The sequence below is a fragment of the Pyxicephalus adspersus genome, chromosome 3 (genome assembly GCF_032062135.1).
Source record: "Pyxicephalus adspersus chromosome 3, UCB_Pads_2.0, whole genome shotgun sequence".
Classification (NCBI taxonomy): Eukaryota; Metazoa; Chordata; class Amphibia; order Anura; family Pyxicephalidae; genus Pyxicephalus; species Pyxicephalus adspersus.
This window is the reverse complement of record NC_092860.1, coordinates 12,698,469-12,722,729: the sequence shown is the minus strand read 5'-3', so window position 1 is coordinate 12,722,729 and position 24,261 is coordinate 12,698,469. Positions and strand designations below refer to the sequence as shown.

The 24,261-nt window shown below is 41.2% G+C and overlaps 1 protein-coding gene across 3 annotated transcripts in view; it reads right to left on the bottom strand.

Moving 5' to 3' along the window:
- Nucleotides 1–22,842, bottom strand: part of MTCL2 (microtubule crosslinking factor 2) — a 73,022-nt gene extending 50,180 nt beyond the window's left edge. For all 3 annotated transcript variants that reach the window (XM_072403615.1, XM_072403616.1, XM_072403618.1), the window contains exons 1-2: nt 22,260–22,842; nt 6,207–6,431 (exon numbers count right to left, since the gene is read on the bottom strand). In XM_072403615.1, the coding sequence (XP_072259716.1) occupies nt 6,207–6,431; nt 22,260–22,721 (687 nt within the window). In that variant the 5' untranslated portion in view covers nt 22,722–22,842. The remainder of the gene's footprint in view (nt 1–6,206; nt 6,432–22,259) is intronic.
- Between the last annotated feature and the right edge of the window lie 1,419 nt (nt 22,843–24,261).

The following is a 24,261-nucleotide window of genomic DNA, read 5'->3' as shown; positions in this document are numbered from 1 at the left end:
TTTTTAAATATTTGTATACATCATGTTTTATAGAATATACATTATATCACTTGTGTAATAGCATTCCTTTAAGTTTTACTTTACTTTCTCTCACTTTGCTGCAATGCATCTGAACCCGTCATCAACATAGCTGTGGGACCCAAGCCCGGCTCACTTTCCTTCACAAAGCAAGACTGATCCTACGAGTTATCTTATGAAGTGGATGGCTGGAATGCAAAGATCTTTTCCATTATCATTATAGCTGTACTCCACTTAGTGCTTCCCTAAATGAGCGATCATGCACCAACCTAGGCAAGGAGCCAGGAATTCCCAGAACACTTACTATCACTAGAAGTCCTGGTCAGAGCAAATCTACAACCAGGACATAAAAGATACCGCCACAAACCAACAAATAACTTAGCTTGATGAATTACAAGAAGAGCCTTTAGGGAGCACAGTGGTAAAGGGTCAAGATGTAAAGTAAATTTGTCATAAGAGTTCATAATAGCCAGGTAGGAAGAAATTGTAGGTGGGTGGCAGCCCCTGTATTGTGACCCAACTCTTCATCAACCACCCAAAAACAGCCGAGTGGTTACTAAAAAGTGCCGGGTGGTGCTCCCAGCTAAGAGGGGCTGGGGAGAACACTGTAGTATAACATAAGAAATTGACAGGACAATAAAAAGCATTTTGGTATTCCTGCAGGTTTCTGAACAAGCTCTTTTAAACCCACAGGTGCTGCATCATACAAAGTTTGAATTCCAGGGGAAATGTCAATATCTGGATTTCCAACCCATGCAACTCACTTCCAACCCCCTGAAGGTGGTGAAGTGCAGTTCAAACCCTTGGAAATTGGCTAGCAAGGCTGGGGTGATTGTTAACAGGAGACTCCAGCCAGTGATCAGAGCAGGAAAGGCTTAGCGATTTTCAAGTTCCAAAAGTTCAAGATATTTTTCAAAACTAAAAAAAAAGAGCAACGAACATGCAAATCTTCCATCAAGTCATGACTTCCGTTGCAGTGTTTTAGCCCTCATTTTCCATGAGTCACCTCCTCATTTGCCTCCCTGGATAACAGCATGTATTCCTCGCCTTTGTTCATTGTCCACTATAACAGAAGATAAAGTTCACAAGTCCCAGCTAGAAATTAACAAACATTTCATAATGGATTTCTATTTCAAATGAAAATGAAGAAGGGCTGTGTGCAACATCAATACACAGTAAAAGAATGCTACCCTTAACAAATCCTTTAAATACATTTTTATAGTGAAGCCGGTTGTCTGAAATGTATAATGTTTTATATTGTGCATGTGTGAATGAGCAAACTCAAACACACGGTGACTTTGCATTTACTTTTCCCCTCATAATGAGTCTTTAGCCTCAAAGTTAGGACACTTATTTTTCACTTGCAGCAATCCATACTCCAAATCATCATGCCTTAAAAGAAACCCTGTCACTTTGCTCATTGTGGATCTGAGCAACTTTACCAAGGGCCAGACTGTGATGACTAGGCACGGGGACAAAGCATGCCTGCAATGTTTAGTGCCTACTAAAAGTGGTGCAAGAGAGGGCAATTTGTGAACAAACAACAGGGTCATGGGTACCCAAGGCTTATTCATTCATGAGGAGAGGAGGGGGGCTAGCACATATGATCCATTGCCACAGAATAGCTATTGTGGCATTGCAACCAGGTCCCTATTGGGCTGTGTAGTCAAAGACCAGTCAAAGTGCCAATTCTGACCCCTGTACCAAAAGCACCCACAATGGGCATCAGAACTTGACCATAAAGCAATGAAAGGTGGCTTGGCCTGAAGAATACTATTTTCTCTTAGATAAAGTGTACATGAAGAGACAAAAGCAGACTGAACTATAGGAAGGAGGCTGTGTGCCATGCTGCTATAACACAGGACAAGACCTCTTCAGAAGTCTTGTGGAGTCCATGCCTTGATGGGTCAGAACGGCTTTGGTGGCACAAAGAAGTCCTACACCAGATAGTTTTTTTGGCTGTAGAAGGTGTGTGTGATCTTTGGTTGGGTATCAACAGTATGGAAAGGTTCGCCGAAATCTGTAAAGTTTAATAACCTTAAATGTATCAACAGCTTAATTTAACAAATCAAAAAAAAATTATTTTTAATAAGTTCTGGATTTGTATTGAATTAGTATTTTAAACTGGTTTGTTTGCTTTTAATGTAGACATGTATGGAACTGAAGTGGTGTATAAAGCAACATACTAACGACCGTTACACAAAATGCTTTCTTGCGCGTCCTCCACCAACATTATGACACAAAGGGAGGAGTGTGCTCCGAGTACACAGTGGGTCTGCTCAGTGTAAGCATGCCATTACATAGCACAGAGTACGGAGTCTTCTCGCTGGCATGCAGTGTTTGGATGATGAAACACTCTGCAATTCCCCAACTTCCAGCTGCTGTTGTAATCACCAGGAGAGACTCTTCGCACACACAGCTGGATTATAAATAGTCACGTGTCTGGACGGTACACCATTCTATCCAGATTTATATCAGACTATATTCTACTCAGTTATCTGATCTATTGGATCCTAACATCTAAATGTCTATGTAAACCCCAACAATAAAGTTTTCCTTTTTGCTCCAGTTGGTCAGAAAAATATTCTATTGAAAGTGTGTGCATGGGGTGTAGCCGTAAAAAAAAAAAAAAAAAAAAGAAGAAGAGTGAGAACTGCAATGGCGAAGGCGTGCAGGTAGAGACTATATAGGGGTAGGCATGCCCATACCCGGAAAAAGTGAGGGCACGGCGTGCCCACCCTGTGCCCGCCCCACTACACCCCTGGTTTTGTGGAATCTGTTTTATTCAATGCAAATAAATACCTGGCAATCTTGCAAGGAATCCTGTCAGCTGGTAGCGTCATTTGTATTCCGCATGTGGAGAAATTTCCCTTTAGTTGAGATGCTATCAGCTATCTACAAACTACAGAACCCATTCACTCTGTGTTATGAAGACAGGAGGTTGTTTCTGTGGTTCTAATAGACAACATTGAATGAGCATTTTCACCCTAAGACAGGTCTGTTAAGAAAACAGATGTCAGATACACGTCAGATAATTGACCCTGGAAACAATCTTTTGAGAGGATTTCCAGTGAAAAATGAAAGAGCACTGTATACACGTTGCCATCAGTATTCTCCCCAGCCCCTTTTAGCTGGGCGTACCACCCGGCACTTTTCAGTAACTACCTGGCTGTTTTTTGGCGGTTACTGAAAAGTTGGGTCACAATATAGGGGCCATCACCCGCCTACAACTTTTTCCCACCCAGCTTAAAAATAATTCTTGGGGAGAACACTAGCTATTGTGTTCTATGCAGAAGGGGCAGGGCAAGCAAGTGGCACCTCACTGAGCTCTATCCCCTAGGAATGCCGAGCGGTTGTTCTTGATCGTCGTATCAATCCTACACGGTAGAATAATAAGCAATGTCGAGGATTGCTGTACACTTGTCAGCTTTTCACCGAAGACAAGCAAAACCTTTCGTCTGGGATGACAATCATTGGACATGTGTATGAAGCTTTACACAGAGAAGCCAAGGTCAACTTAAAGGAAAAGAGAAAATCACTGCAGCCATCACATTAAAATGTAATTTATTGCAGCTTGTTTTCTGCTTTAGATATGTCCTTAAAAAAAAAAAAACTTATAGATAACCACTGCCTATCTCAATCAATCAAATCTTTTAGGGAATTCCTCGCTGACAGATTCGCTGAGGGCTTCCGAGTTACTATTCTGATTGGTATTCGGTCTTCAGTCTGATAACACTTGCTGCATGCTTGTTCCAGTCCATGCCTGGAATGCTGCTATAGACATCAGGCAACTAGAATTATTATTATTACTGTATTATTAAACAGAATTTATATAGCGCCAACAAATTAAGCAGCGCTGTACATTAAATACAGGCTGCAAAATGACAGACGAATACAGACAGTGACACAGGAGGAGGAGAAGACCCTGCCCCGAAGAGCTTACAATCTAGAATTCATACAAGATCACAAACAACCAATTTCTATCAGTACAGGTTCCCTTTAGAGAAGATTTCATTTTATATATTTATTTTAATTTTTATATATATAAGGAATGTTATTGGTTTCTTTCCAGTGACATTGTAGCTTTCCTCCATCATTTCCTCCTCACCCACCCCTTTTTCTGCTGCATTTCACGCAAGCAAAATATTAACAGCCGCCGGTCTGCTAAATACTGAACGTCTTTGTTTGAAGGAGGGAGAAGCTGGCAGCACTGGAATGGAGCAATAATGGCAAATAGAGCCATGTGAAAAGGAAGGCTGAAGTCAGCAATGTAAACACAGGGATGGGGAAGTGGGGGGTCTGCTCACAGTTGCTAGGCGACAAGGGAAGAGCCCCCCCTGTTTCCTGCAATACACTGGAGAATGGCTACAGTAGCAACTTAAGCAGCTGAGGATTTCCAAGCACAGCCCATGGTATCAACAGAATAATCCAATTTAGCCTCAAGGTTACCGGGGTCAGATGGATGCCAGGACATTGAAATTTTGGGTCTTGAGATGTTGCAAGAACAGGATGTTGTAGTTCTAAATGAGAATGAAATGAAGTGATCATTATACACGATCATAAAGGTGGGCAGATATTTTACCAAGAGGAGCAGAGATCCAATACAATGGCATGACAAATGTGCTTTTAAAAGGCAATTTTATTTTTGTTGCAAATTCTCTGTACATAAGGTGCGTGTATGTGTGAAGAAAAACGATAACAAAAAATTGATTTGATGCGATTGGTTGACCTCAATGTGGAAGCCAAAGTCAAATCACGGGAGTACCCCAGGCATAGGGGGCGTGCTGTTCAACCAATCCCACCACCACCAATGTTCCCAGCGGATCTTTCTTTTAAAACAATGATGGTACAAATCATGCAATTTGGGTGGCCAAAAAAAAAAGTTTGAAAATGGTCTGTCTCAACATGTGGATGGCAGACGCAACTTAGAAGTTTGATGACCCCTGGCTTAGCTTCGTTTTTTCTTTCTGACTCATTTCTTGTTTTCTGTTGTTTATTTATCTGTTGTTTCTGTATTTTTATAGTCTATGGGGTTTGATAGGCCGGTACAGTATGGCCACTGTTTTTTACTGTTACTTACGCCAGAGTTTTATGTACCATTATCGGATGTACCTATCACCCTGTATGCTGTGTTTACGAGATGTTTTGCTGTATAAGCCTGGTTGTCTTTGTATGTGAAAATGTTCAATAAAAATTCAGTTTGAAAAAAAAAAAAAAGAAGTTTGATGCCATTATGAATAAAAGTGACTTTGAAAGTATTTAATTCACAAGGTTCTACTATGGTAAACCTGCAAACAACAACAAGGCCCACCGATAATGGTGGCTATGGGTAGACGGAGCTGAGAACCAAAGTTAGACATTTCTGTGATAGAAAGTGGTGTGTGCTTTTTCTGGGATGAGGGTTGGTCATTGAAACGAAACCTGAAGAGGCAAAAATGTCACTAGTTACCCCTACATGCCTGCCATACAGTTGCTACCAACCAAAATGTTTCATCACTTGGGGTGCCCTAAATTGTAGGTTTCCATAATGCAGATAATAGGATTTCCTGGTTGATAATCTGATCTGCGCAATTTTGCACCACAGTAGTGCCTAGGTGAGGTTGCCCATATTAGTGATAGGCCAGTCCTATGGCACAGAAGGAAGGGCAAAGAAAATGACTGTGAAGCCTAGCCAATATTTGAAATTACAGCATGCCCTACTATTCATGCCACCTTGGGCACCGGACAGCTAAATTACACTGATTTGCAACAAATAGGATATGCCTGCTGTAGGGTGTTGCAGTAATTTCTTACCACCTGTGGTGTTTTCAGGTTAACCTGCTGGTTTCAATAAAATATCAGACTTTGGTGGTTTAATCTTTTCAAATGTTTCCAAAAACACTGAATTACCCTATACATCTGATCAGATATCAGCTATGGCACATTTACAATGTCCCTTGCACCAGAAAACCAACAGTTAAAACTGGTTGCTATTAACATATTCATGTGTCAGCTTAAGGAACACAAATGTCTCACCCACAGGGCAAAAAGTAAAGCTGGACTGGTGACAACAGAACTGAAGATGTCATCCACCACACCCATACTGTTGGCAGTAAATAAATCTGAGGGCCCAGAACTTATTGTCCAATTTCTGCAGTGTCTGTGGTTGACGATTCCAATGAAACGGTATATTTGCAAGTAATGATTACCTTAACATCTTGCTCAAGGGCGTTGATGAATTCGCTGTCAACCTGTCCTGTCTGGGCCACCCTTAGGCCTCTGCGCTCGGCTTTTTTCAACCGGTACTGCAGGATCCGGCAAGTCTTGTGCACTTGTTCCAGCTGTTGTCGGAGTTCCTGCAACTGATATACATCTTCCTCCATGTAGACATCTCTCATTTCCAACATCTCTGACCTCAGCTCTTCAATCTCATCCTAAAGAAGAAGAACAGGAAAAAAGGGGAAAAATCAGTGATGTGTACATTTGACCCAGGAACAAAATTCCTTAAGTAAGAAAAAGATTAAAAGTGTTGCATTGCTCTTGAGGGCAGCCACTAAATGGGGCCACTCATGAATACTCATGTATTCATCTACAGATCACAAGTCAAAGACCCTTTCAGCCATAGTAGAAAATCAGAAAACTACCTAAAGGCAAAGTAAACAAAGACCCCATAATTTTTTGGTTTTATGAAAAGCCTTTGGTAAAAGATTTAATTGCCCCACAGCCATCTACATAGCATAGGACAACGGAAAAGGTTGCTTTACAATTGTCAAAGAATAAACCAGGCCTGTACTTTGAAAAGAACCAAATACTTCTCATGTGCATGCATTCTATTTAGTTTCACATCGCAGATAATTTCTCATGTGACCCTGAATTGTAGAATGGTTTCACATTCTGGCATTAGGCACATAGATAAACTGCTTCTGTCCTATAGGTTCCTAGCTACACTTAATGAACTTAGGTCACAGTGAGGTCAAGGTGCTCTCCAGAGGAATACAAGGGACCATGTGTGAATGCACAAAGAGCTCCAAGTAGATCAGTTCCTGTGCAGCCTTATCCAAATCATATCTGCCATCAGTTATAAGTTCTTAAACATTTTTAACTGCAAGGCATCCAAATACTTCCCAATACAACCACCTGCCCTTTCAATTAATGGACATTCAAAGTGTCCAATTTATTGCAGCCCTTTAATATTATAATACAGTATTTAAATTGCACCATCATATTACACAGTGCTGTACAAAGTTCATAGTCATGTCACTAGCTGTCCCTCAAAGGAGCTCACAATCTAATGTCACTACCATAGTCATATGTCAATATCACAGTCTAAGGTCAATTTTTGGGGGAAGCCAATTAACCTGACTGCATGTTTATGGAATGTGGGAGGAAACCCACGCAAACACAGGGAGAACCTGCAAACTCCATGCAGATGGTGTCCTGGCCGAGATTCGAACATGGGACCCAGCGCTTCTGCGCCTGAGCCACCGTTCTGCCCACCTCTGAGCCCTTCTCTCTCCTATGAATTATTGCAGGGATTGTATCCAACTAATATGACTTTACTTAAGCTGTACGGTGCCCAGCCCAGGGGCTCTACTTTAGCAACCTGCTAAGAAACAATTTCATTCTCATCACCACCAGAAACCACCATGACAATAGATCATCTCAAACCGAGCTACAAGCCGTGGCCTAGAAAATGAACAAAATAACTGCATAATTTTGTATGATCGAATGTGTATATAATATCTGATGCAGTAGACTGGTTTGGCCATGACAACCAGCAAATTCTGAAAAAGTTGTAAAGGCAGGACAAAAGCATGTCAAAAAAGTAAAAAAATGAAAAAAAAATGCGAAGCCAAAGAAGATGTACAACTGCCACGGTGCATGTAATGAGGAAGGCGGTGGTGAGTGATTAACTGCTATACTGAAATACAATACTGCTGTTCTATTCACTCAGCTGCCAACATCAAAGTTAAGATGAACTGGTAAAATGATGTAACATAAAAAACCTAAACACGGGGGCAGCTTTGATGCAGAGCAAGCTACAGGTCATTTACCTGAACTGATGAGCTTTATAATAATGACTAGGTACATACATGACTGCTCAAGTAAAACAAGACGTCACTGAGGTGCAAAACAGGAAAAAAAGAAATGAGAAAACTTCCTTAGTTATAATGTAAAGGCTGGGTGCACAGTCCATCAATAACCTACAACTTGACCACAAGTACCTAGATATTGTGATACTTCTCCATATTCAGCTAACAAACTCAAGATGGTGGCTTGATGGTAAACCAATGTGCTTGATTTTGCAAAGGATATGCTTTGTATCCTTTTTTTTTCTATCATTGTTTTAAAATGATACTTTGTCCAGAAAATATATTCTACCAAGCCAATGGATATTTACCCATTATGGTCTTTAGGTATATGCTTGATTGAGAGCAGGAACCGGTAAGAAAAATGAATAAAACATGAGAGCAGAAACCGTTAAGAAAAATAAATAGGAATTGAAAGAAAACATGGGATTGATTTCTACCACAAACAATAAAGGGTGGTTAGTATCTTGTATCTGACTGGTTGCTATGGGTTTCTACACACTAATGGTTTGTCTCTTTTCTGCTACAGGTATATAGCAAAAATGTAACACAAGCCTTACCTAGAACTCAACTTAATTGTTGTGGATTCTTTCAGATCTACACTTCAATACCTTATAGCCTGGGACCCAGATCGTTACAAACCTCACATAAAAGTGACTTAGGAAATTGTAGGGTGCAGTAAGAGAAGAACAGTTTTAAATATGGAGAATTCTTGATAGGCCTAACAATAAAATTCACCACTAGTCAATATGGAAAATACACACCCTATCAAAGTGACTTTACCATGCCTGGAGCCAAGCTTTGCTTCCTAAGCATATGAACACATCACCACATTGACCAAATACAAAGAGATTACCGTCTGGGGTCAGGAGGAAACTCTTCATGCATGGCGGAGCCAGGGCACCACAAGGGGAAGTGACAGATTGAAAAAGGGGGCCCAGACAGCTGTCCTATAGAGAACGACAGCTTCTCACCTTCTGGACATGGAAGTTCCCTTCACCATGAACTTGGCACCATAACACCATCCGTGTCAGCCGGCAATGAATAATTCAAAGCAGACACTGCATCTGTCCTGTTGCCTCCCCTCCCAACCATAATCCCAGGGTTACCATTGGGGAAATGGGTTACAGGTAGCAAAAACATACAAATTTTGCAGCTGCAGATCTCTCAGAATAATTAGTCAGCAATGCTCATTTCTGTTCTCCTTCACCAACATCTAAAAGAACTCTGTACACTTTGCTAATAAGCGCTGATCTCAGGATTCTCCTTTTTTTCCCAATATTAAAGCAATCATTAAAACTAGAACGGTAGCAGATTCTATGTTCTTCATTCCCCCCAACCAGGGCATGTTTGTCTATAAACGGTCACAGTCACTGGCTCAGAACAAGTACGGTACCAAACCTAAAGTAGCCCTGTTACTAAATTATGCAACAAAGGGATCCAAGGCTGCACTCAGCAGAAGACCCTTGCCAATAAAACATGATAAAGGTATTCAGGAATCATTTACTCACCAGCCAGTTGGGCAGTACAGTCTTTAATTGGGCACTATTCAGATGTAGCAATTACTTTATGGACAAAAGTCCTGGCTCAGAGATGACCATCATTGCAGCCGACATAGGGACGTGCAAAGTGTGCTTCTGCACAAGGGCCCCAGATCCTCCTCTGGCAACAGGGGCCCAAAGTCAGTTCTGCAAAGGGGCCTACAGCTGGCTATGCCAATCATATAAATTCTGGTGTTTGTGCAATTTGTTCACATATGTCGGACACAGATTAGCCCCTACTGCAATCTGCTAGAATGGTACAATGTTCAGGTGAATCAAGGGTATGGGGAAGAAAAGACTGAGGAAATGCTAACTGACTTATGCCACTATCTCAGCCTAGACAAAGTCTCAGAGCTGGAATTTAAAAACATATTTTTTAAAGGATAAAATTGTTTTTATATGCTGTGTAACAAGCCAGGAATTTATCATGCAGGCTTGTAAAACTACAGCAAGGTCCACCTTAAACGCCCTCCCTATTTTTTTTATAACAAGCTGGAAACTAACATTGTTACACCCTGAGATCCTTTGCCAAAAGTCACCGATAAAAAATCTGTGGCCGCTTCCCTACAGACGCCAGGAAAGCGTTAATCTAACCGCCAGCATGCAGCAAGATCAGGAGCTGGAAGGTGAAAGTGGTGTTAATTTGATGCAAAGATTCAGCACAGACAGGTTGTAACATGAATATAAACCAACATGGAGCTGCCACTGAACACTTGGCAATCATATTTTCCAGGGATACAGCTGAACTAGGACAGCCCAGTGTGAGCATGAAGACTGCAGCTTCTGCAAAACAGGAATCAACAAAGAAACCACAATTTTCTTTGCTTCTCACGCAGCGAGAACATGCCGAATGTCTGCACGATGCAACACACTGCAGACATACTGTGGAAAAAACAAAGCAAATCTCAGGTGACACATAAAAAAAAGCACTTGGACACATATGGGTGTGTCACCCCACTGTACAACAGCAAGCTTTTAAAGCCACCACCATCAGCAGCAATTAGAGTAAATCTCAATTTTAAACCAAAAAAAGCAAGCTATAGCATTAAAACAAAAAGCTGGCAAACACCTTAACACTTTCTGTTTAATGTAACTGAAATTAAAAAGCCTTTCCAGGACCTGAAATGGTGTCTGTGGCATTCTGACTGCAGAGGTTTCATTAGGGATCCATTACACCCAAGAAACAGGTTCTTTTCTGGTGCAAACCTAATCATTTTGCAGATGATTTACCAGGATTTTTTTGGGGGGATATGGTTGTTTTCTTCAAAGTTCCATTCTTTTGACTTTACCTGGAGCATAAAGTTCTATTAGGGGGGCACTTGAGTGGTGCATTTTGGTTTTTTTGGGGGGGTGGCTGGGTTAGGTTACCCTGCCTTTAACCATCACGGTGCGGTTCGGCTACAATGTATGACTGGAACATTTCAACCCCATTCTCATCATTCATCTATTCCAGTATTTTACCTCCATTCTCCACTCATCCTTTATCCATTGCAGAATTTTACTCCCCTTTTGATCATTTCTCCAATCCAGTAATCTCCGTGTTCGGTATTTGGTCTAAGATTTTAACCCCGCTCCTCATTTATCCATTCCAGTATTTTGGGCCTCCTCACGTTTAACCATTGCAATATTCTTGGATCTCTTCCCACTAATCCTTTTAGACCCCTCACATAATTAATATTTTGTTCCCTGCTTATAATGCATTCATTCCAATATTTTACCTTTTTCTCTTCTCCATTCCAGTACTTTATACTCTCTCTCCAATCCCTTTTAATAAAGTGTTGACATTTTCTTTTGTAGCTGCCTTAATGGGCTGAATAGCTCTTCGTGTTCAGCAGTTATCTTTTCAGATTTTTTTCTTTTTTTTTTTTTGCAATATCAGATTTGCCACAATAAATACATTTTGCTTTCACCAACTCTCAGGAGGGTTTTATACAGATATTCTCCGAGTCTGTTAGGATTAGCTGTCAACAAATTCATTGAATGAACACAAACTGTCTACCAGGAACTTGATGGCCATTTATCATTGGAACGCCGCGGGCTCTACAGACAAAACTGGTACTGAATTGAAGCTCGCACCCAGGGATCGTCTGAACCTGAAAGGTTACAGTGAATAAAAGCGACAACTCCTCAGCGTATTTGGGACCTCCGCAGGTGACGGGATATTTAATGCCTGACTGGGTAAAACATTGGGATTAACACATGCAAGTCAGATTTGGTCAGTGGTTAAAAGAAAGCAGTGTAGGATATGACACATGGCGAGGATATTCTCTGCTGCGCTTGTGAAACTCAAAAAGTCAGAACATTCCCTGGAGCAAGACCACAGTAATCATGCTGGGAAAAAAACCCTGAGGAAATGGCGGGACCGCACATTAATTAAAGAGAACCAAGCTGTTGCTGAATAGCAACAAACAGAAAATAAAGCATTTGATTTTGACACTTAGTTATAGATGGATTGTTCCTAATACCATTAAAAAAAGTAATAATGCAGCTTACTATAAATTGTGGTTGCATCAATTTTTCGAATTTGGCGAATAACACAATTCCAAGTGCAAGTTAAAGGGAGCCATGCAAAAAAAACAAAGCAGATACTGTCCTTTTCCACTGTTCAAGCAAAATCATCCACTCAGAAACCAACACTTCTGGAAATGTTCATCTGGTCCCTGCCGTGTAACTGTGTTTCCTCCCGCTGACCTTAACCTTTTCACCAATGTCAGGCATTGGTTGCCAGGAGTAACCACCAAGTGAAGCTTAATTGACCCCCAGGGTTCACTGATCTTAGGGGAAGCACTGGTCAATTAGAAGAGTTTTTCCAGGTTGATCGCTTCTATACCGCCGAGACCTGCGCTTTCCACAAACATATATTGCTTGGCTACAACTGCAGCTTTGTAGAGCATTAGGTTCTTGGTTCACAGTGCAAATACTACATCACAGAACACATCGTACATACAAGCTTTTACATATCCATGCAAAAAAAAAATTAAACCTCTAACCCACTAAAATACATTTATCTTTTCTCTTAAGCTTCAGATCATGACCTGATCTTCCAGTTTTTGTCCCTCTAGAATATTACATACTGAAATCTTCCAGGGAGCGGATTGGGCAGGAGCCATATTATAAATGAAAGACCTGCAACAAGCAATTGTGAATATTTTCCAGAGCAAAAAACAGCATTCTGCAGACCCATGCAGGACAAATTTTTTCACTGCCATGTACATGAGAAAATGTATTAGGATACAATTCAATATAAAGATGCTCCCTGGGTGCAGCTATGCCATATTATTCATTTTTTAATTCTGCAATAAACTAACAAGGGGGAAAAGTAATGACCAGAACTACAAATGTGCCTAAATTATAAAAGGTTTGAAATGTTCAGATCCTCTTCTCCGGTTCCCTTTTAAGCCCAATGGAATTGACAGAAATAAATGTTCTGCCAAACAAACTAATCACTTTCATTTTTATTATTTTTATTAAACAGGATCTATATAGCGCCAACATATTACACAGCGCTGTACATTAAATAGGGCAGTGCTCAACCCAGGAATTTTTTTGAGCCGGGTGGGAAGAAATTGTAGGCGGGTGGCATCCCCTGTATTGTGACCCAACTCTTCAATAGCCACATAAAAACAGCCGGGTGGTTACTGAAAAGTGCCGGGTGGTGTGCCCAGCTAAAAGGGGCTGGGGAGAACACTGTAGGAGTGGCAAATGAAAGACGAATACAGTAACACAGGACTTCATACCAATATCCCTTTTTAGAGCACCAAGGTGACAGTGCAGTCCAATGGATACCCAAATTGAAGCCAACTAACCATTGTAGTTTAATTGACTGGGCAAGACACAACCACGCTCTTCTTGCCCAAGACACGTACGTCCTGTATGTATTTAGCGGAAGGTAGGCCAGGTACATTTCAATACTTTTCATTATAATTGTACTTATTTTTCTATTTATATACATAAATATAATAGCAGTGTATATAATAATATAAATTAGCAGCAAAGGCAGTGTAAGCTAAGAAAGTGATTTTGAGTTATGACGTTTTTCACAGATGCCCAATTACTGTCCTCCATCATCTTTTCCACAACCTAACCTCCTACTGATGTCATGGGAATTACAAACGGCAAGCACACGAGAACAGTAAAAAGCACACGCGAATTATAAACCATAAAGCAAGTCTCATTTTTTTTTTAATTTAATATACAGCGTTAGTTTCCAAGCCACTTGAACTATTAGCTCATATTTGTTAAAATTGACCTGCTTTCTCATAGGTCGCCATACTGAATGTCTCTCATGCCCTCCCTATATGAAATACTGAAGCTTCATAGGGAATGTGGAGCCTAGCTACCAACCAGTATAAACAAAGCAGCACATTCTCCTCCATCTTCTCCCCGAACAGCTTCCCGGCAGCTCCAACATAAACAGATATTATCCTCTGGAGTTTCACAACAAACCTGCACAGCACCAAGACATTTTATCACACAAAACACAAGCAGAGCTAAAACACGTCAAAACTTGACTCAGGAACCTTTAATGATACATCTTTGGTCATCATCAGGCAGGCTTTCAAACCAAGAGAAGAAGTGATTCAGTTCATACATGACGATGCAGGAACTTTGCAAAAAGGCTGCAACAAATTAATCATTTTGCATCATTTGGGGGAATTGTGAGCAGTTGTAAATAGCTTTTAGGTGCATCCCACACTGCAAAAAAATATATATTGTGGTTTACTAATCCTAAAATGTGTGCGCTGTGTCTGTTTTTTCCTCACTCACGCTTTTACGTACCTGCTGATCCTTTCAGTAATACTCACTTGTCCCACTGTACCTATGCAAACACACCTTATTCCTCCAGTGAAAAGACTACAGTATATCTCCCCCTTTCCATAACACGCAGGAAATGTTCTGCAGTTAATAGTGAACCCGAAATGACGCTAACTGAAAAAAGTGCAGCACAAGCAATCATGTGCACACTAGACGTCTGTCAGGATCAGAATGCTTTTTTCCATTTATTGAAGAGATGCAATTCATAATCTGAGTTTGTGCATACTTTAAGCAAAGGAAAAGAAATTGCTTCTGGACTACAATGTGTGTGGATAACGGAGGGATGCTAGCAAATGAAATGTAGGCATTTATTATTCTTATTTTTGGGTTTAATTGCGCTGAAAACACAACCAGTTTTCATTACATACCTTATATTGGACATAGTACCATGATGGTTGTGCTTATTCTATGCAATGCAGGCAGATCATTGCTGGTAGGAGGGAATGGCAGAGTGTTGCAGCAGCCACATGAAATGCTGAAGCTATAATTTAAAGAACTGGAATGCAATGCATGAAATGATTGTGCCAGGGGCACCATAGCTGGGATGGAAAGGACTAGATGGTAAGCAGCCTTATAGTACTGGGTAAGCAAGGCTTCCATCTGCTGCAACATTTAATGCACACTGTGAAAACCTTACAGTGTTCAACGAAATGAAAGTAAGTCCCTGCAATATATGGTAAGAGCTGTATACATGTACATATATGTGTTTTTTCTTTTGCGTACAACACCATGGATTCTAAAAATGTCCTTTTCCCAAATCCAATGCTGCTGCAGTGGGCATGGAAACTGGCTATTATTCCTGAGAGATTTGCCAGTATTATGAAGATTACAGGAACCGCAGGAAGCAATGAAACAAGCAAGAAGAAAATGTAATAAATTACCACATGACAATCACGGAATCCCGAAGGACGAGGCATGCATATCGATCTGTCTGCATTGGTGTCCTGGCTTTCAGCCATGAAATTAATGGTTTAACAGTAGTGATCAGGACTGCTGGGGCTGCATGTGTAACCTCCGGATGCTCAGTAGCCCAACAAGCATTATTGTATTCTCCTGGTTACATACTATTCTGCATATGATCTGCCACCCTGTAACACAGACGAGATGTGAACACAGAGGGTCTTCTCCATCTCTAGATGACTTTCAATACTCAGATCACACCAGCTACAACAACAGAAGTACCTGGGAATACATACACTGCAATTATCACAGGTTGTGACTTCATTCTCTACACGATCCTACCAGGAATGTGAAGATAATAGCCCTGATTTATTAAAGCTCTCCAAGGATGGAGTATACACTTTCAGCAGTGAAGCTGGGTGATCCAGCAAACCTTGAATGGATTTCCTAAAAATCATTAGCTATTTGTTAGCAAATGTTTTCAATTCTGGAACAGATCCATTCCAGGTTTGCTGGGTCAACCAGCTTCCCTGATGAAAGTGTATCCTATCCAGCCTTGGAGAGCTTTAATAATTCTGGGCCAATGTGATAGAACAAAAACTATTCCTCATTTATTTGTCCATGAGGAGCGAAATGAGAAAGTTAAGAGAAAACCCCATAATGATTAACAAACATGAAACCAGCTATTTAAACTAAAGGGCAACTAGAATACAGATAGTCCCCAAGTTACATACAAGATAGTGAATGTAGGTTTGTTCTTAAGTTGAATTTGTATGCAAGTTGGAACAGGTATATTATTTTAATAAATGCAATTAGGACAGATGTCTAAACTTAATATTGAGCAGCGTGGTGTCAGTTACTGTATAAAATCCTCACTTAATCACAAAGGAAGCAAAAAAAAAAAAAAAACTTTATGAAGCCTAGACATTCATTAACTTCTGGACTAAGCTGTGCTTTGATATGCAAAAAGAAACAACAGCACGTTTGTTTGGTCATTAAAGAGTTACAGAAGGCTGCAGAGGAGCTCAGCAGTGTTTAGCAAAAGATTTCTTCTGCATGTCATGCAAACCGCCCCCTCCCCCTCCAAGCCTCTGTCCTGCACACAAGGGAGCAGGAAAGCGCCATTGGTATCTAAGAGTCGTATTATGTCAGATGTCCTTAACCCAGGGACTACCCACATATTAAGAGGTGCAACAGAGAAGTCTAATATTAAACAAAAAAATTTACAAACAAAACTGACAATTTTTGGTGGAGAGAAATGGAAAGATTGGCCCAGATATACTAATGTTCAGAACATTGTGGAAATCCCATTAAAATTCATTACTTATAGTTTCAAGCTAATGTCTTTGAAAACACTGAAGCCATACGGTCAGCATACAGTAGTATTTTCTGGATGTATATAAATCACAGAAAAATTTGTTGTAAAACAAATATAAAGTCTGTTCTAAAAGCTTTTATTGTCCAAGTACAGTTCGGCACCAGACTTAAAAAATGCTGTATGATCCCCAGGGGTGATGTAACGAGCTTTGTGGGAAAAGAAGTGAATAGGAGATATACTCAAGAATTTGAAGGCATTTAACAAAGTCCAGGAAGGAAACACGCTTGCTAGAAGAGGCCTTAGGGCAAGAGGTTATGTACAAACACACAAGCTGGGAGGGTTCAAGTAACATCTAATTGTTTTGGTTTCAATATGTAGAACTAAGACTTCTATGACAATGTAAATATAGACCAAATCTAGCTAATATGATATGCACAAAATGTCTACATTAAAAAAATGCATTCTTTAATTATAACACCTGTAATATGTTAGCACTATATAAACACAGTGTAATAATAACAACTGTGCTCTATAAGGCAAACTACACTTGCACAATGGTTCTCGTCCAATATCAGCTCAGGGCTGATATCAGACAAGAATCTTGCATGTGTACAGCGCTTGTCATCCATTGCTCAAACTCCCTTCCTGGCAGATCCACAGACGATGGACAAGGAACGATCGTAATGGAAGTGAAGAGGAGAGAGTGCAGCAGGGTGCCGCTCCGTCGTTCTCCCCCCTCTATTCTCTATAAAGCAAAATGAAGCTGTATGTTTAGCGCTCGTTCATGCATCGTTCAGTCCTTTGTCGTGAAAGATCCTTTCCAACGACAATTATTGCACATGTGTACATAGCCTAAGGCATTCCAATACACAAACATTAAAAGTCAAAGGTTGGTCTGTGCACCTCTCACAACTTTATATTAGAAATGTAGTCCGGCCATCACTCTAAAGGAAGAAAGGAAAGTCCACAACAATTGAAAGCACCTTTGTCTTCATGAGTTCCTGGCATGTTGAAGAGGTGGTTTAAAGGTAGTAGAAGCAACTGAAGAAGCTAGAATTGCATATGTCAATGAAAGCTAAAGAAAGGGTTACTAAATTGTAATCTAGATGGACTATCTGACTTTGTTGGTGCTATGTTTCCTTTATAGATTCGGATACTGATGTAACATCATCTCTGGAGTTGTTCTTCAACAATATTTGTTGAAGAAGCCCTTGCCTGATATAAAGCATCAGTTATGAATATACACAGCCCAGCAACCCATCTGGTAAAGAGATACCCTGACATATATTTACACATGACCCGAAGAGTTACAGTAGTTTCCTGGTGACTTAATCTTGCTTTTAACAAGACAGAGAGTGACTGTATGAGAACCGTAGGTCACACACTGTCCCAAGCACCAGAGATCATCTGGAAGCAATTTTGGCACAGTTTGCTGAGGGGGAGAACATCCTGTGTGCCGGGACCATGTGCATATAAAAAGCTTGCAGAGCCAGCCAATCGGGAGCAAGCCATGGCCAGATTTGAAAACAAGCTGTTTAGATTCAAAAGTGCAGAATGTGAAATGGTTTTCTTGTGGAACAGCTGTACAGAAATAATAAAAAAAGCTACTGCTGAAGCATTACAGGATTTTAAGCTAAACGGTTCATTCGCCAGATGCAGGAAACTGTAGATATCACACAGAATAGCAAAAACTAAATGAATGAAGAAAGCAGGTGCCGGTCAGTCCAATCTGGTAATCAGCAGGTAATAAGTGATGTAGATTCAAATATACAAAGCTACATGCCTTGCCTGCAAATGGTTCTTTAAATGATGGTAAATGACATCTGAAATCGTATTGGTAGCTGCACACTACGAAGACGCCATTCTTCCTTCAAGTATTTCTACAGCAGCCACTTCAAACTTTTCAGGCTTTGGTCGTAACTCAGTGAGTCTTTGATGTTTGAAATACTACAATATATGTATCTGGTGATGACGATAATACAGAAGGTGCAGAAACAAATACATGGTTATTCCTGATTTTCCTCGGTCCCCTGATGTTGAGGATTTACCATCCTACATCAATTCCTCTGCTGACTTTCCAATAATCACCGAGTGCTTATAAATAAAAAAAACTAAATAGATAAACAATGTAGTTAGGAATGTACAGTGCATGCAACATTACACATCATTAGCTCAGCTTCATGGTCTCAGCAATAAAGCATGCCTGGAAATTGCTGCTGATTATGAAGAAGAAAAAAAAGGGCGTTGTTAATAGCCAGGTTTAAAAACAATGGAGCAATTTAGTCGTTCCACAGAAGTGAAGCCAAAGGGTAATAATGAATTGTAGTTTAGGAAACATTATTGAATTTTTAAATCGGCTGATAGAATAGTTCTTATTTATGGAACATATTACTGTAAAACCGGACATACCTTTTAGTAGCCAATCAACCCCTATAGTCATATTGATAGGATACTGGAACACAAAGACATTAGAAGCCAGAATCCCAAGATATGGGCTAAAGGCTATGGAGCACCCAAACCCGGCCCCCTCCAGCCAATAACAATGCCTTCAATATAGGAAACAGATCTTCTAAGTACATGTTACTTTGCTATCAAATTTATACTTGTGGGGCTTACACTTTCCTAGGAACCTGGTATGTTTTAGGCCAGGCATATATTTTTTATATTAGGCAGCTCCTGGTATGAATCTCAAACCTAACAGTACAACCATCTTGTATTGTGGAATAACTCATCTTCAAAGATCATAATGATTCCACACTCAGGTTTCAGGTTTACATTAGAAGGGAGATTAAATCATGTGAATCCTGTAATGTGCACACACACTGCTCAGATCATATTATAAACCAGCTATATCTAAATTGCAGGCCGGCTTAGCATTTAGTATTGTGACCCTTACACCATCTAGATCTCAGAATAATTATCCAATCTGCATGATCCTTTCTGTGCAAGTCCTTAGTTTTGCCATCTACATTATGAAAATGGGTTATTTATTTGGTCTTGACACAATTTGGTCTACTGTTTGTATGACTGCGGTAAAATTATTCATTTGTAAGCCTCTTTAGAATGACGTAAATGGTTCCACGTACTTTATAATACGGTGGCTGTGTTATGTAAGTGAATTAAACTAAGTACTGTAACAATACACAGAGTACCATCAACACAAGACTATCTACATAAACATAATATTAATAAGAGACAGTGACTTTTTTCTGCAACTTTGCTTGCTGCACAGTGATCAATGTGCTAAAAATGATTTGACAGACATGTGCCAAGTAAAAGGAGACATAAAAAGCTATTTAGTTTAGCCTTTAATGTGAACCTTTGAATGTGTGCTTTGCAAATGTATGAGAAACTGCTTATTTACCTAAATTTTCCCCTCTGAAGCAGGACATGACTTCTCTTTGTTCTCCCAACACTCCATTAAGACACAGATACAAAGAGAAGCATCCTTGTGTAAGGTCATAACATGGGGCTTACAAGAGGCTGAAAATTCTCACCCAACACCCATGTGACAGCACAAAGTGCTTTCTAGGCCATGCACCAGTGGATGGGTGAGCAAGTCCTAAGATCCCTCTACTCATAAATGAAGAATCTTCTTTGCTTCAAGCAGCTGAACAAAGTGGTTGGGAACAGAAGCGGTGCTAGGGATGGAAAAGTTAGGTGAACCTTTCTGACAAACAATCGATACTGGTAAAACATGACAAGGCTTGATTTCTTAAAGATCTTAGGAACTTTTTGGTAAAATATGTCACCCACAGTTTCTGGCCCACCCAGCTTGGGAAAAAAATGCAAACAAACACCCAAACAGGCCTTCCTCATAAATGTTGCAGCAGGTGTGCAGAGTAATCAATGGCAGGAGTCCCGTCTCTGTAGTCACCAATGGTTTTTAGAGGGGTCATTTTAAAAATGGATTTTTCCATTCTGCGCAGTTATTTACAATTAAAAAATGTATATCGAAATGCAATATAATCATTTGAAAGTGACAGAAAGAAAGAAAAACAAACATCTACATTAGCGCCAGAATGCACCAAAGTACTCTTGGGAAATTGCATTTCTTGGCCACCAAGTAGCTAATCGGTGATAAGCAAAAACACGATTGTACAGCTGCTGAACCATCCACGGTGACACAACCCCTGGATTCACTTGCTGCTGTTGTAAAATGAACATTGCCAGCATGGCATCCTTCACAACAACTCTCTGGGCTCAGCCATGCTTCCCATGAACTCTAGATTAAAGCCAGACACTGTCAAGCCGTGTATACTGAGCACAGCATGCGAGTGCTGCCAGCCGGTTTTCTTTCTTGGCACAGACCCCTCCATTAAGGAACAATAAAACAGGGTTTCCAAACACTCCAAAGATGGTATAAACTTTCACACCAGACGGTCTCAAAAGAAAAAAAAAAATTGTCCTCAGAAAACACCATGGGGACACCTGGTGCAAACACTCCACTGACAGCTGATACAACATGTCTGTGCTTTGGTCAGTTTAACCCTCTCTTGGGTGAAGTCACCTTACAATATACAAGACAAACTTTATGGCTCAAACACTTTGAAATGTTATATGACAAATGCTGTTTTGGTTCTATTTGTTTCACATTGCATTTTCAGCTATAATAATGTCCATTCTGCAATGGTAGTAAGGGCTGCTACATTCTCAAAGTGACATTTCATACAAAACTGGGTGGCCTGGTGCTAGGTCAACCAACTGGACTAATATTTTTGAGTTCCTGGCATTGCAAACCTTACACAAGTACAGTTAAACCCTCAAAAAAAGTTATCAGAGACTACATTTTGATTATTTTTTTGATGCAAGTAAACAAAAAGTAATTTTTTGGGTAATGTTGACAGCACCATGTTGTGCATGTACCATTCTGGAAAAAGTAGCAGAAGCCAAATAATTTGCTGCAGTATACTTGTGGACATCCAAGTGTGGACACTTACACTAGAGCAGTGGCTATTCTATCTGACACCCTGGGCACATCCATGGCTTCCTCTGGACTACAATTCCCATGATGTTTTGTGCCTGAGCAGCACAGCACCTCTCATATAAGGAAGCAGCCTAAAGCTATGTACACACATGCAATAATTGTCGTTGGAAAGGATCTTTCAGGATCCTTTCAAACGACTAACGATCACACGATGCATGAACAAGCGCTGAACATACAGCACCATTCTGTTCTATGGATTCTATGCGCTCTCTCCCCCTTCACTTGCATTACGATGGTTGGTTGTCCATCGTCCGTGGATCCGTTCGGACGACGAGCGCTGTACACACACAAGATTCTCGTCCAATATCAGCCCTGAGTCGATTATCGCCTGAGAACATTTGCATGTGTGTACGCAGCCTAAACTGTCCTTTTAAACAAATAAAAATAAACACAACAAATATTGTGAGTATTGCAATTTGTGGAGGTCATGAGAACAGGCAGGGTGCTTTGCTTGTTATCTCTTTTGGCAATTACCTTTCTTTTTAACATTGGAAACTAGCCAGCCAATCGGCTAGAACTGTCAGAATGAGGTCAACACTGAAAGCCTACTTGCACAGGTGTGTGTTTGAAGCCACGCCCAAAACTCTAGCTCCGCCCCCGCGGTTCCTTACCTTCAGATAGTCATTCTCGGAGCGTAATTCCTCCATCTCCCTCATTAGCCCCTCGGATGCCCCGTCCAGTATGTCCTCGGTCAGGTCGGAGAAGGCCATGGAGGTGCTGAGCTGCATTCGGCTGGAGGTCCCCTCGCTGCTCCCCCGGCTGCTGCTATTCTCCTCAGAAGCACACGAACCCTCTGAGCTGCTGTCCGTGCCCCGGGCCCCCCGCGCCGCCTTGTTGCCGCTACCCTTTCCTGTAGCCCGAGGGGCCGCCGGCTTTTTAGTACCGGGAGATTGCAGCGGGCGGCGGGGTGTGGGGGGTATGACCGACAGGGAGACCGGGGAACCTCTCCGAGCCTTAGACAGAGACCAGCCGCTCAGTTCCTTGGGGCGGGCCGGGGACGGAGCCCGGTTCAGCTTTTTCTTCTCCGGTAACGGCGGAGGGGCTCCTCCTCCTCCAGGCCCCGCCGGCTCCATCGCTCCGGTCACCGCGGACTCTCCACAGAGCAGAACCAGAGCGCGAGCTGCCGCTTCTACCTCCCCCCGGCTGTGTGAGTGGTGCTGCCCGGCGCGTGGCTCGATATAACGGACGCTGAGGTGTCTGCTGTGCGCATCGGACTCATCTACCCACAGGGAGGGGGGAGGGCGCTGGATAGCAGAGGACCGGCCCAGTGCAGGGAGGAGGGGGAGCATGAGAGATTGTCAGGGAGATGGAGGAGGGATGGACCGAGCTGTGATCTCTATACACAGGCACAGATCCCACAGGGGTACTTCTACATATGTCAGGGGGCCTGCAAGACTGCACCCCAACCTTTGCTATTTGCCACCCCCAGCAGTACAGAACAGGAAAGCAAGCTACTCCTTAATACCCAACAGGCATTGTTCATACTGCCCCCAGTACACAACAAGCACCCAAACTGCCCCCCTAGTACCAGCATGCAGCCAAACTGCCCCCCAGTACACACAGAGCACCCAAACTGCCCCCCAGTACACCGCATGCAGCCAAACTGCCCCGATCAGTGTTTCTCAATCAGGGTCTATGGATCGTTAGGGTTCCTCCAGAGGTTTCTAGGGGTTCCTTGAGCAATTTGTGCTTTTGTGGACAGTTTAGGTGACATCAATTATGGTTTTAGCTATCTGGGAGACATTCTTCTCACTTGCCACAAATGTAAGAGCTATTCTTCCAATGCTAATATACTGTGAGCTGGGGTTATAGTTATAGACGGGGTTCTCTGAAGATTTGCAGATTATTTTAAGGGGTTCCCCCCTGTTAAAAAGGTAGAGAAAGGCTGGTTTAGACAGACTTCACTATAAAGAGTGCTTGTTGTTAGTGGTTGTATGGAATAGACAGATGTTTAGTCCATCTGCTATTTATTACACTTTATGACATGTATTGTATTCATTTATAAATCACAAAATGTATACCGCGCTGTATTAACCACAATGGCATTCATGAGTCAGTGCCTGGAGCAGCAAGATTAGAGAGGGAGGAAGCAATGACCATCAACATCTATGAACTGTCATATGGTTTATGTTTATTTTGAAATGTATTCAATATAAATATTTCTTACATATATTTATTCAATATTTATTATTTACTATTTTCTTTCATTTTTTCTGTTTTTGTTTTCCAAATTTTGCACAAATATGGCTGAATGCAGCAAGGGAGGAAGTGTACACAGGAGATGGTAAGGCTACGTACGCATGTGCAATAATTATCATTGGAAAATGAACAATTAATGTCAGATCAATGATTATTCACAATTATTTTAAACAATTGTATAGTGCATGATTCTGTACATGCTGTAACGATACAATTGTTCAAACTTAATCCACCAATAATGTACACACACTGGATACAATCGTTTGAACAATGCAGGAAGTGACATGTACCGGAAAAAGTGTACCGCAGAACAATTCACGATCACTGAACAACCATACACACAATAGATAGAGAACGATATTCGCCCAATCAGATCTGCCAAAACGGTCGTTCGGTTCCAGTGACATTCCTCGT